This window comes from Pavona decussata, unplaced genomic scaffold (assembly GCF_977016875.1).
Source record: "Pavona decussata unplaced genomic scaffold, jaPavDecu1.1 SCAFFOLD_26, whole genome shotgun sequence".
Taxonomy (NCBI): Eukaryota; Metazoa; Cnidaria; class Anthozoa; order Scleractinia; family Agariciidae; genus Pavona; species Pavona decussata.
Genome location: NW_028145449.1, coordinates 1,318,776 through 1,333,206, shown reverse-complemented (window position 1 = coordinate 1,333,206; position 14,431 = coordinate 1,318,776). Strand labels below are relative to the sequence as shown.

At 39.1% G+C, this 14,431-nt stretch overlaps 1 protein-coding gene across 1 annotated transcript; it reads right to left on the bottom strand.

Moving 5' to 3' along the window:
- Positions 1-1,464: 1,464 nt before the first annotated feature.
- On the bottom strand, positions 1,465-14,384 carry LOC146485443 (DDB1- and CUL4-associated factor 13-like). Its single transcript, XM_085103471.1, has 10 exons — positions 14,042-14,384; positions 13,122-13,229; positions 11,817-11,915; positions 10,119-10,274; positions 8,718-9,043; positions 7,617-7,715; positions 6,959-6,995; positions 6,770-6,858; positions 4,658-4,732; positions 1,465-3,242 (listed from the first exon to the last, which is right to left on the bottom strand). Exons 1-10 carry the CDS (start codon positions 14,309-14,311, stop codon positions 3,155-3,157), a joined length of 1,347 nt encoding a protein of 448 aa, XP_084959597.1. The 5' UTR covers positions 14,312-14,384; the 3' UTR covers positions 1,465-3,154.
- Between the last annotated feature and the right edge of the window lie 47 nt (positions 14,385-14,431).

Sequence of the window (14,431 nt, the reverse complement as noted above, 5' to 3'; positions counted from 1 at the left end):
AATATAGAACGTTTAATGAAATTTCGTACCTTGACTAGTCTTTCAAACTTTGAACTTGGGCAAGGGTACAAAAGCGTAGGGGGTCGGGTCATTTCACTGCCGCAGGCTGCAAGAGTTCATAATTTGAATTTTACAGTGCAAACAGCGAATTCTATTTATTCAAAACAGTACAAACAAAACAGCGAACTCGTGAATCGGTAGCCGCTGGAAGTCGCCACTTTCAATAAATTACGAAGGATAATAGGTCGATCCTTCGAATATATTTTTAATACTCATTCCTAATCAACTTTTGTAAATTGACAGTACGTTTTTTTTCTAATAAAAGCATTGAAAACATATTAAGCCGTCTATAAAGATCTTGCTATTAATTTCCTCCGGATATAAGATTTTGAAAAAAAAAAAAAACTTGTTAGGAAGGTTATTAAAAAGATGGCCAGATAATTTGCTGCATGCATATATTATATTTTCCACCTCCACAGCAAACCTTAAATCTGTTCAAGGTGGTTCTAACTTTTGAGTCTGTGGATGAAATCCTAAAGTGTGACCATTCAAATGAAAGCTACTGAGCAGTACTTTCCTGTGGTAATGTTTATTATGCTGTACAAGGTGGTTCTCGCTTTTGAGTCTGTGGATGAAATCCTAAAGTGTGACCATTCAAATGAAAGCTATTGAGCAATTCTTTCCTGTGGTGCTGTTTATTATGCTGTACAAGGTGGTTCTAACTTTTGAGTCTGTAGATGAAATCCTAAAGTGTGACCATTCAAATGAAAGCTACTGACCAGTTCTTTCCTGTGGTGCTGTTTATTATGCTGCACAAGGCGATTCTAACTTTTGAGTCTGTGGTTGAAATCCTAAAGTGTGGCCATTCAAATGAAAGCTACTGAGCAGTACTTTCCTGTGGTAATGCTTGTAATACTGTAAAAGATGGTCTTAACATTTGACGGTGTGTGTATGGAACCCTTAAGTTAGCGTACCTAGTAGTATATTTTTTCAACAGTAATATTTCACGACTTATTTTTGAGCGTTTCTCCCTGCTTTGACGTTAAGTGCTCTTGGAAGTGTTGTGCTGTAGGCGCAGGATTTATTTCAGTTTAGAAAATCACTCATTTTCAGTCCAAATCATGGAGGACAATTCTGATCTGAGCCACCTTAATGTTGCACAAGAGGGGATCTGAACAGGATTTCTGGGATGCCTGTTAACACAACATTTGTTGCGTGCAAAGAAGCGCTGCAAAATATCGCACTGTCTGGACGAAAGATGGAAAGATTTCGAACTGCAGTAAAAAGCCTACAATACGATCCAAGTACAAACACCTTTTCGTATGGGGGCCGTGCCTTCAGTGTTGCCGCTCCTAAACTGTGGAATTCCGTTCATTTTGAAATAAGAACTGCTGTAAACCTAAACCAATTTAAATCTAAACTTAAAAACTCATTTGCTTCAAATCGCATTTTGAACCTTCCGTGGACTTTGAAATTGCACTTTTATTAATTATTATGTTCTGATTATAGCTTCAGGTTTTGACTATTGTCAAGAGAAGATTTTTCAGTTTTTAATCACTTTATAGTTTATATTCCTTGCTAAGCGTTTTAGAGCTTTAGTGTGAGGCCCTCTAGAAATAACAAATTAGTATTAGTATTAATTGGAAATATTACTGGCAATCAAAATGCGCTCCCCACCTCCTCCCCCACTAAACATCGTCCTGTTGCCGCGACATTAAAAGTTGTTTTGTCTAACTTGAAACAATGAACTTTGATCAAGTGAAAAGAAGCTATTTCAGGCATTGACATTGAAGGAAGCGAAGGATAGACGGTGCACGCGGAAAGAATCTTTAAAAGTATCTTGTTTAGTGAAACGCCTCTACAATTTTTGGTCGACTTTCCGCGCACAAATGTTGCGTAAAGCAATGATATCGCGCAACGTCACCTGAAAACCTGATTCACTTTTGAACAAAAACTTAAACGCAAAAACAAGCACGTTGTGTGAACTCGTAGGAAAACATTACTTCACGATAGACTTTTTGCTTGTACAGCCGACGAGGCGTTTTGAAAACTGATCGCCTTCTCAACGCGTGGGGCAAGGCGCACGTGTAAACAGCGTTCACGCATTACAGTGGCCACAGCCGAAAACAAAGTGACGCATTAACAATTCTACCGCCTTCTCAGCGCGTGCGAGAAGGCGCACGTGTAAATAGCGTTCGCGTGCTAAAGGCCCGTTCGAACGGTTTCAACATTTGCTTCAACATTCGTTAAACACTTTGTTGAACCAAATGTTGGGGGCGTTTAAACAGGTAGTCCAACATTGTTGAAGGTGTAAAAAACGTTGAAAGCTTGTTGAAAGCGTGCTGAATCAAATTTAAATTGGTTTAAACTTTCATTCGTCATCGACTCAACATTTCCTTTGCCCTCGAAAATGTTGAATGGAGTTCAAGCCGTTTGAACACTCCACTACATTTGTTCAACATTTGCCCAACAACCGTTCAACTTTTGTTGATTAATGTTGGTCAGATGTTGAAACCGTTCAATCGGGCCTTAACCACAGCTGAAAATATGAACTTGCGTCTGTAAATATCACAATCTTATTGACCAATTCTTCTCCTGCAGTCCGCAGATACAATTTTAATGACTTGAAGCAGAAAACTTGCAATTTGTTAATAAGGTAACAAGGAAAAAATGCGAGAGGAATCTATCCTGGCAAAATGTTCTTGGTTGCGTTAAAACAACACGTTTGCGCTGCCGAGCGAATTCTTATATTATTCTTAAATAATTGTCTTCTTATGACTTTTAAGTGTTACGGTCGAAGAACGTAAAACATTTGAAACTTTATGCGCCAGCAGAGCTCGATTGTGTCTTATCCTCCTCGTTAGTCTTGCTCTTGACTAGAATCACTAAGACTGTTGTTCATATTTTGCGGGAGAGTTACCTTCTCCCTCGTTCTTACGCACAGGAACTCAAACAACGTTCCTTCTTAGCATTGCCCAATCGAAAAGGAACATGTGTCGTCACTTTGGTGTTGCTTAACAACCTCACTGACCGGTAAAAAACGTGGGCTCAGTCGATTCTCGTAGACAACATTTTGTCCCAATAAGTTACTCGTTCCACAGTTGCGTTATCCAATGACAAGCGTATGCATGTTTTGTTGTGTTGGTGGTCTCTGTTACTCAACAACAGCAATGGCGTGCTTCTTTCTCTCTGCGACGCGTGGTACACTGCCTGGTAGGCTGTGTTGACGCCGATTGTCTTCTCTGGAAGAGAAAATCACAAAGAAAAGCACATTTTAAAGCAATCTGTTGAGAAGTGTTTTATTCTGCTGAGGCCGTCACGTGTCACTCACGTGACAGCAGTTACAGCACTTCGCTGACCATTCCCACTCAATCTTTACCCAATAGCATAATTCACGATTTTAGAATAACTGTCCAAATTCCCGCGCGCTGATTGGCTCGTAGCTATTGTCTATAAGAGTACAGACAATAAAAATGAGGTCAGATGTAACGCGCGCGCTTTCTCAACGAAAAAAAATAGCCAAATCCGCTCGTACTTTTTCCATGTTATTGTAACAAAACAAATCGACGGCAGTTTTCTATGGTCTATACTCTTATAGACCATAAAATGACGCCATAAAATGTCCAAAACTTGGCAGTGAAACCACTCGCCTGCGGCTCGTGGTTCCACTTGAGTTTTGAACATTTTTGACGTCATTTTATGGTCTATAAGAGTATAGACCATAGAAAACTGCCGTCGATCTGTTAATTAGACTAGCGAAACATTTTTAAATACTAGATTACGTTGAGAAATGAATTCGGAAATAATTCGCCTTACTAAATTTAGCAGACATGTGAAGTTTCGCAAACACCTGAATCTAATTCGAGGAAATATAACAATTACAAGGTGTGATTTTCACAAACTGGAAATGTATGGTCTGCGGCGATCCTAGCCACCCAGCAAAGCGATACATGTACGTATGGACTGCTTTAAAATAGCGCACACTACTTTCGGAATGTGCCATTTTGAGAATTTAAAGAATCAGTCCTTTAAATTGGTAAACTCCGTTTACGGACACTTTTCTAAAACCTCCTTCACGGTAGTGCGTTTCACTTTGTTTTCTCTTCATGAAATATTAATGGGTTTGAAAAGGAAATAGCCAGTACCCAGTCAGAATCAACATCATAAACAATAGGCCATTTCAGAGTCCTTTGAACCTCATTATGAACGCGAGGCTAAGTGTAAATTTTTTATTTTGAAAATTAGCTTTCATTCACATGCAAGCAAAACTTAATTTTCATATAAAAAGCGTTCTATGTAGCCTCGCTTTCATAATGAGGTTCACAGCAACTTGGAAATGGCTATTTCTCATTGCAGTTCATTTGATCTTTCTCTCAACTTTATATGATGACAGTCAAGGGGAAAAGGACTTGATGACTATTAGTTATGATAAGGTTTACCCTTTAAGCCATAACAGTGATCAACATCAAATTTCTCCTTGAAATATCAATGCTTATTCAACCCCTTAGGTCACGAGAATTAAGGATATGATCACCTACGGTGAATTTTCTTGATATCTTAATAACTTCTCCCCAGTACTTTTATAAGAAAAGTATGGAAACAAGATAGGAGAATTTGTTCTTTGATATAAGGGGTTAAAGGGTTTATGAGTACATACTTTCTCTTTACAGAGGCCAGCATAATCTTCTTTTCCTTGGCCGCCTTGAACACTGCCTTGGGAACGTGGCGATGCCTGAAAGCCAGGAAAATACCAACAAATGTGAAAGCAAGAAACGGGCAACACCGGTATGTATTGTAAAGCATTTGCATACGAGAGCAGCTTAACCACGTCTTGACCGTAAGCATAGAACGTATACAAAAATGGCTGACATTTTTATATCCTTTTGCCTGCATTCAAATTAGCCTCACTAGCCTCGTTCAAGGTAAAATATAATCCTTTGATTTTTGAACTCTAGAACGAGGTTAGTAAGGCTAAGCCATTTTTGCATAGGGTCTATTCTACAAATAACCAATAACACTCCCTACCCTACCTACCCTCACACGTCCCCCACCATCAAGTTGTCATGGTAACGAAAAGATTAGAATTAGAAATGAAAGATTAGAATTCCGACCGAAGTTTAGTTAGACTTAGTCTTCCTTGTTACTCTTCGTTATTGTCTAGTTTTCCTCTTCACACATTATCATTCTTATTGTTGTATGTAATGTTAAAAAAAAAATTATTTTGTGTACAGTCTGGCTTGCTGCGATTAGCTCTTCGCTATTTGCAAGCCAGCCTAGTTATAACTTAAGGTTCTGTTGTGAATAAATAGAACTTGAAATAAAACTTAAATTAAATAAAATTATGCTTGAAGAAACTGGACAAGGGGGAGTAGCTCCTCCATGGCTGTAGAAGACCCCAAAAGCTTGAACACTCATAATGGAAACGCTCAAAATGTCTTCTAACAAAGGCAGCAGCAAGTTCGCGATCTGACAGGTCGACTGAGACATTTAGGATGACGTTTAACAACACTGAAACGGCAAACATTACTACGAGACCACGATTATCCTACGTTTACAGCTCGCCGTTTTCCGTTGTAAGTGAAGCGGAGAAGTTTCGCCTTATGGCGCTGTTACACTGAGAATTTTTTCTTGCGACATGTCTCGCAATTTCGTTGCGCCGTTGCGACACAAGTTGCACGGAAGTTTTCACAGTATAACATACCCTGAAATGAACGTTTTTTGTAACGTTTATGTTGCAGTCACCGTTGCACGAAATTTAACCGACTTCTATTTCTCGCAAAGGTTGCGGTACCAAAAAAATTGCGAGACATGTTCATTAAGTGCATAAGACATCTAATGCCATTTAATATTTTAATCAATGTTCATCATAGCCTTGTTCAACCTCACTTTAATTATTGTAATGAGGTGTGGGGAAATTGTAACAAAGGCCTTTCTGATAAGCTTCAAAAGCTTCAAAATCGCGCAGCCCGCATTTTGATGTCCGCTGGATATGATAGTAACTTGGATCATTTGTTCCGGGCACTAGGGTGGCGAAAACTCTGTCATCAAAGATTGGATAAAAAATCAATTATAATGTATAAAACTCTAAATGGGATGACACCAGAATATTTAAGATCAAGCTTTGTTTTTCGCGATAACTTGAAATATCATTTAAGGAATACTGAAAACACGCTAACTCTTCCACAACCGCGCACTGATTATTTAAAGAAAAGTTTCTCATACAGTGGAGCTCAGTTGTGGAACAGTTTGCCACTAGAATTACGGCAAGCAACTTCCTTAAATGATTTTAAGACTTAATTGAGACGCCACAGTTATAAGTAAGATTTTTAAACCCGGCCTCCAAGAAAAGCAGCATTTATTGTTTAGCTTTGGTTATTTTTTAACTTTTATAATCCTAGTTAGGTAGATAGATAGTTAGTTGATAATGATAATCTAAGTAGCTGATGGAAAAGCCGTGTATAAATAAAGTTATCCTATCCAATCCTATCCTATCCTATTGCGGGGCATGTTGCAAGTTGCAAGCAGGAAAAATGGCTGGTGTAAGAGCGCCTTTAGTGTCAAGGGGCAGAATTTTTTTGCACTACATGTATTTTTATCTGTTTAATACTGATTCGTTTGAGGAAACGTTAGCGCTAATCTGGCGTTTGCCATTTGCCATGAATGCCATCCTCCCCCCCCCCCCCCCTCCCTTCCCCTTATGTCACGCAACTCCCTGGTCGGATACGGGGCGCAGGGGGCCAGCGGTCAATAAGGCTAATCATGACTCTACCTTCTGATTCGTTTTAATTGTGGATGGTGTTGAAATCTTTCCTTTAGTTTGGCATTGTAGCTAAACGCTGCTTTTTCTCGTGGTGCAAGCTGTAGGAAGAAACAAAAAAATGGAAAAATATTAGATTAAGGTCACTCCTTAGGCACATTTGACAATTTTCAGCTTAATAGACAAAAGTAAACTTCTTACCGCTCCAAGCTTTTGTGAGGAGTTAGCCTTCCAAATTCTGAAAATAGATTAACAATTATTCAGCATCTAATAAAAGATAGGATGAAATGTAATTATAATAATAATAATAATAATAATAATAATAATAATAATAATAATAATAATAATAATAATAATAATAATAATGATGATGATGATGATGATGATGATGATGATAATAATTTGGTCGTTGCATTGATCGGCTACGGCTGGCCGCCCAATCATTGCTTAGGATATCTGGGCATCCAGAAGTTTTTACTGCCATAATAATAATAACACGTTGATCAACTGTACATAATAATAATAATGATAATGATAATAATAATGATAATAATAATAATAATAATAATAATAATAATAATAATAATCATCATCATAATAATAAGCGTGAATTTTGATGAGAAAAACACTAAGAAATCAATATAAAAATGTCGAGACTGAAGGCAAAAGCTTGTCTGTATAGCAGTAGCGTCGTTGATCAACTGCACATAATAATGATAATAATAATAATAATAATAATAATAATAATAAGCGTGAGTTTTGATGAGAAAAACACTAAGAAAGCAATATAAAAATGTCGAGACTGAAGGCAAAAGCTTGTCTGTATAGCAGTAGCGTCGTTCTTTTTCTTTTCATCTACCTTATATTTGTTTCATCGCTTCCAGAAAGAACGTACGTAGAATCCGCGCTGAATCGCACACAGAACACGCGCTGCATTCGCCGAGTGTGGTACACCTCCCTGTTGAAAGGAATTGTATTTCAGTTGAAATACAGGACCACAAAAAACCGTCATATACCAACCCCCACCCCCACCCCTCCCCCCCCCTACATAAAACCCTTAACTCCCATTGTAGGGAAAACCTCCACAAGCACAATTTGGTTTACATAACAGTGGCGCGTCCGCAAAGCAGCGGTTCTCAAATGAGTGTCGTCAAGCTAAAACAAATTACTCACACTGACCAATCACGACAAACGCAAGAAACACAATCAACATTAAGAACTCGAAGCAAATATCGGTCTTGCTTTCAAGCGCGCCCGCGCGTGATCAAAAAATCACGACTGGTCTTGCTTTCAAGCGCTGGAAATCGCATGTCACCAAATCAAGATTGAGAAGTGCCATTTCACTTCTAAATGGTTGACTGAGAAAGTGGCGCGAGTTTAACCAATCACATAGTGCACAAACAGCCGTTTTCAACTGAGTGTCGAAAGTAATTCGCGTTTGCATTAGTTTTGAAATTAGTTGGCAAAACTCGAGCCATTATCGCACGCGTTGTCCCGCGATTTACGCGGGTTGCGTGCATTTGCTTCGAATAGCCCTTTTCACGGTTAACTCTGCTCATTTGAATTACAATGAAATCTAGCATGTATGTGAGGCAATTTCGGGCTATTTTGTAGTTTTAGCCCGAAATTGCCTCGCATCCACGTTGGATAACATTGTAACGCAAATGAGAAAAATTAACCGTGAAAAGGGCTATTCTGATTGGTCCATTAATACTATGTTTGCGTCTGTTGTGACTGGCCAAAGTAATTACATTGGTTTTGGTTTTACGACAGTCAAATTAAACTCAAAACAAACGCGAAATTAATTTAGAAAAGACCAAAACCCACTCCAGTATGGCGTCAAGAGCACGGTAACCAAAATGCCTAGAAATCCGAAATGGCGGGAAGTTTGTGTTTGGGGGATGGTTGGGGTTTTTTTTCCTCAAGGCAGAAATAGATTTATAACATTACCAAACCTTACCTGCTTCTTCCGCTGTCGCGGCCAAAAATCCGGATAGTTTTATCAAAACTTCCGCTCACAAACTCCTGTCCGGTGGGTGAATAATCCACGTCCAGCACCGCGGACACGTGATCCATATGCACGTTGATTGGTTGGGTAAACCGGCGTATGTCATACGTGTACAGATTCGAATCCTCATTGGCTGCCGTGAAGACAAAAGACTCGAGTGGGTTCCAGGCCACCGTGTTGCTTCTCATCTCCATGACAACCTTACGTAATGGGGTTGAACCGCGCATGTCGTATAGAATAATGCTGCGATCGGAGGCTGTGCTGGCTAGCAGATGGGTCTAAGGTATGAAATGACGGTGCGTTTAAAGAAACGTGCTGCCGCTTTGTCACGCTATGATCTTTATCGTAAAATCAACCGAGAATAAGAGTCAAGGCCAAAACAGCAAGCACGAATGAAAGAGAAATTGACGTCCGATGAAAGTTTCATCGGGCTCGAATTTGTCTTTATCTAAACGAAGACTGTAAAATACGAAACAGAAATCTCAATGAATGTGTGTCTTTTCGCCATTGCGACTCACGTTGTGCGAAAAATTGCACGTTGTCACATTACCGTTTAATCATTAAAAGATATTACCTTAGAGGTATAAGATAACTTGATTAGACAGAAGAGCTCTCAAAGAAGGTTTCAACCGTATACGAGACTAGCGTCTTGAAGTGTGCGTGTTTCCAACGAAATTTAGGACGGCCGGCCAAGCGGATCGTCACCGCTTCACCATGAAATACATTTTTACATTTTCCAGCGCACTTGATGTGCGTAACATCAACCCACCTGATATCGGCCGTTTTTCGAATAACTTTTGAAGAAGCTCAGAACGTATGTAAAGAAAAGTAGGTAGCTTCTTAAGTTTTCTTTTTCTTTTCAACAGGGGAGAACAGAATGGTGAATTTGATTTGTAGCGCGACGAATTTTTTACAAACGTAACTTACATTAAATCTTTTTAAGTTCCGTTACTTTCGAATTATCACTAGGTACATTTACTAAAATGTGACAATTACAGTATACTGGATCAGTTTCCACACAGGCGCAAACATTATTCCGGTGTAAGGTGAACATAGCCACACATGAGCCAGGGGTGGCGCAGTGGTGAGAGCACTCGCCTCCCACCAATGTGGCCCGGGTTCAATTCCCGGACTTGGCGTCATGCGTGTGAGTTGAGCCCGTCCTTGCTTCGAGAGGCTTTTCTCAGGGTACACCGGTTTTCCCCTCTCCTAAAAACCCAACACTTCTAAATTCCAATTTGATCTTGAAAGTGTCCGCAATTAGTGCTCTGCGCTAAAGACATTGCCACTTAAATAAAGTGATTTATTATTATTATTATTATTATTATTATTATTGTTATTATTATTATTTACCTCTATGGGGTTAAACTTGACGCTGTGAATGGTGTCCACACCCCAAGTGAAGCTGCGTACAGGCTCAGCTCTGTTTTCATCCCAGATGTCAACTTGCTCCCCACACGTTGCAAACACGGCATCCTTCCAATGATGGTCAATACCATGGTAAAGATTCTAATAATAAAAAAAATAACTGTGATACAACACAATCACTGCATGATTACTCTATAGTCTCATTGTACTCCGGGCCTATAAAACTTGCACGGATTGAAATGAGCTGATTACATATACAGTTTGGATATCTGTAAATTCAAAAACTCATTAATAATTCATAAGCCCATTGACCTATCAAATGGTCTACAAAACATCACGTGCAGTGGTTTGTATCCGATAAAACCTCCTCCTTATTAGTATGCGGTGTTTGTTTTACTCGTATGCTAATTTCCAACGTTCACATAAGCATCGTCATGAACTCTCTTAACACGCGCTTTTCCAGGAATGTTTTTGAAGCTGTTCAAAAAACTCGCAGCTGCGCCTCATGGTTTTAAATCCCAATAAAACACTGCCGCTCGTGTTTTAAACATTACATAATTTGATAGTCACACTACAACACCCAGCGAAATATTCACAGCATGCCTGTATGGATTGGAACCTGGTATAACCACCCCCTCCCTTCTAGAGAGGAATCCTGATACAATCCGCTGTAGGGAAAAAGATGGCGGCTGTACATTTTACCACAATACCTTGCGAACCTAACACAACCAACAGGCACATAGAAAGCCATACTCGTCCCTGTACTAATAACATTGTGTATGCTAGGTTTGAAATTTTTAGAAATTTTCTGTGAATTTTTATGATTTGTTTTAGAGCTTTGGTACCTTAAGAATTATGGGTTAATGTACCAGGTGCCATCTTTTTCAGTACGGTGGATCTATTCTTTGACAGATCACATTACTAAAGGTCAGATTCTGGGCTATCGACTGGCCATGTGATTTCCCAAGAAATTAGAAGTGCTGCTTATGGCAATCAACAAACAGAACTATGCTTCTTTCATAATACCCAGTCAGAATTAAGCCAAAATAGAACTAACTTGGGGCAATAACGAATGTTTGGTTTTCCAACAGAGTTGATAACTAAAGGTAAAATGGCCACCAAAAAGAGATTCGAGTACTAACATTTCGGAATTCACCAAACCAGAACAACTTTGTTATTCATACAAGTATGCGATTCAAGTTTCAAGTAAACAGCCTTATTTCTCAAGGAAGCAAGACAAGCAGCCATTACAGTCAATGCACGTCACGCGTGACCGGTATTGTTGAAATTTGAATGGAGTTTTGAAATTTACATGTCAGTTTTAAACATCGCTAACAAGATTTCTGAGTTCCTGTGGATATTTCCCTAGTTTATTGATGGTATAACGCTATGAATTTTTCTATACATTACAGTATTAAGTATTTCAAGAATAACAATAATTGTTTCCCAAGTATTTTGAATCTTCTTTTTTTTTTTTCTGTTAATGCATCTTTTTCAGAAAGATTTCCAGAAGAAATGTTCAACATTCCATTGACATGTCAGACATGACAAAGAGAAATTCGAATGTTCATTTCATTCTCGGAAATACTGGTCACACATGATGTAAATTGACTGTAACTGTCTGCACGGTACAGTAGATGCTAGCCATTGTGCAACTATTTGGCACTTTTACTTCATTTATACCTTGCCAATAATTGTATTGATTGGATCAGGTGTCAACTGTAAGCTGGTATCCAAACTTTGCGCCATGCTCCACTGTTTAATAACTTTATCATCACCCACCTGTGATACAACAAAAAGTAATTTTTTTAAAAAAGATGTTGAGTTTAGGCCCTACAAAAATCTTTCATAGGATCTCATAATAGGACCCTGATCTTTCTAGGATCTTTCACTAAAAAAGGGTGTTTTATATGATCCTAGGTAGGATGTAGCGTGTGCCACAGACGGAATCAACCACCAGCAAATACCGTCTGCAAATTAGCAGCCAAATCCTTGTTCCAGACACCCAATGAAAGAATTGGGAGCGATCCAGGATTTTTCTACCATCTGGAAAGTCATGGATTTGACTCCCATCTGAGGCTTTTCTTTGTGCTATGACCATGAGATAATGAATAATAATAATAATAATAATAATAATAATAATAATAATAATAATAATGATAAACATTTAGTAAAAAGATGACCTTTTAAAAGCGATTCAAAAGAGTTCGAAGAGTTTGCTCATCTAACATTTTCAGGAAGAAAGTTCTATAATATTGGAGCACCCACTGAAAAAAAAATTGCCTGAGGGGTAGAGAGCCCTGTCCAGAAACCTACTATATGTACGGATATTTCCTGGAACAACACAATTTCATTTATTGCAGGTGAGTTTAATTAATAATTCTATACGGCAGTTTTCAATAATTAAGTGTCTCAAAACCAAAACCATAAAGTTATAAGTTTTATTACTCTGGCCAATCACAACAGCCACAGACAGCGTAGCGAACCAATCAGAACTCTACTGAAATACATGTCACCGGTAACAAGCACGAGAAAGTGCATGTGAGCAAGTCATGATTGGTTAATTTGGTTTTGCTTCTTATTGGTTGAGAAAATGACACAAGTTTTTTTAACCAATCACAGAGCGCAGTAAAACCAAAGCAAATGCGAAGTTGCTTTCAAAACTCAAACAAAAAACAGTCTAAAGCCGCCTTCACACGTTGAAACATTCAGCTGAAACTTGCCTACAATGGGCGCTGTGAAACAAGTTTCAGAAGGCGTTGCACTGTGTAACATGGTCGGTTTCGTGAAACTTTTTAAGAAATTCCGTTTGGAGACAAGTTTTACGAAAAGTAGAACCACCTTCTACTTCTGCGACCGCTCCCAACGGTCGCAGTGGGGAAAAAACAAGAGTTTCACCGTGTAACACCATTTCGTGAAACTGGCCTCGTTCGCCGTTGCACACAAGTTTCAGCTAAAAGTTTCAAGTGTAAAGGCGACTTAACTTACACTGATGAAAGTTTCTCCAGCTGGACTGACGCACAAGCCACGGACAAATCCTGTGTGGGCTGTTAGGGTTCTGAGGCATTCATGGCTGGGTAAACTCCATAGGCGAACCTAAAACAATAAGGATCTGACAATTTAATGGTCGCTATTTCTCAAGCATGGTACAATGGCTTATGTACCATGGCTGCTAAGCCAATCAAATCCCTGGAATTGCATAAACCAATGATCCAGTTTTTAATAACAATAGAGTCCTAAAGTGATGACATCATAAAAACTAAATTTATGAAATTATGGGATTTTTTCACATGATTGGAAAGAGCATGACGAAAAATGGCTACTTGCCAAAAATCAGCATCTTATTGCGATTTGCGGTCGAGATATTAGCTCTGTTATGCCCCGATGACTCCACACAAATCCTTCCACTTTTGCCTCAGTTCCAAACGTTAGGAAACGTTAGGAACTGAGGCAAAATTAGAAGCATAACAGAGCTAACATCTCGACCCCTAATAAGATGCTGATTTTTGGCAAGTAGACATTTTTCATCATGCTCTTTCCGATCATACGAACAAATCCCATAATTTCAAAAATTCAAATATTTGTGACGTCACACTTTAGGACTCTGTGGTGATGTTACCTTTTTACCCACCCCCACCCCTCAAAACGATAGGATTACCCCCACCCCCACCCCCCAATTATATTATTCAACTCCTCTCTAAAAAGAACGATCACTGATCCCATCTAATGAGGCCATAGTTTGTATATCAAAAGAATTGAAGTTTCATTCTGGTGAAGAAACTCGTGTTTTAGGAATGTTTTCTCGTTCAACCCAACACAAAATTCCCTTCACGTGCTGATCGGTCAAGAAAGACAAGAAAGGGTTAGATCAGGTTCTATGTAAACTAGCTAGACAACGAAATACCAACCTCTCCATCACAAGATCCAGACAACAAGACGGATAAGCTTCTTGGGTGTCTGGCAATACAGTTCACACCATCCGTGTGCCCATCAAGAGAACCAACAAACGGTTTGGCGAAGACACGCTCGAGTTTCACCGCATTTAGCGCTCGCGTGTACTCGCGCGGTGCTTCAAAAGGATGCAACGAAGGATCGAGATTACGATGAAGCTTGTGAATATCTGACTTGCTCTCTCGTATATAATCTGCTGGGTTCCTCGATAGGACTTTAACCTTCATTTTGGCGCTCTAAAATGGTCAATTGAAAGATCTTCCTAAATGACCGCCATGTTTCTTTAATCGCCCGCCTACATACCAGCCAGCGGTTTTGTAGCCTCGTCCTGATGATGAAGTGAATTC

Excerpts from the sequence above, each read along its gene's own strand:
- LOC146485443 (XM_085103471.1), bottom strand. The coding sequence starts at position 14,311 with ATGAAGGTTAAAGTCCTATCGAGGAACCCAGCAGATTATATACGAGAG. Across the intron at positions 9,044-10,118 it reads TCAAGTTTAACCCCATAGAG|ACCCATCTGCTAGCCAGCAC; the intron begins GTAAATAATAAT and ends TTCATACCTTAG. Across the intron at positions 7,716-8,717 it reads CGCGACAGCGGAAGAAGCAG|GGAGGTGTACCACACTCGGC; the intron begins GTAAGGTTTGGT and ends TCCTTTCAACAG.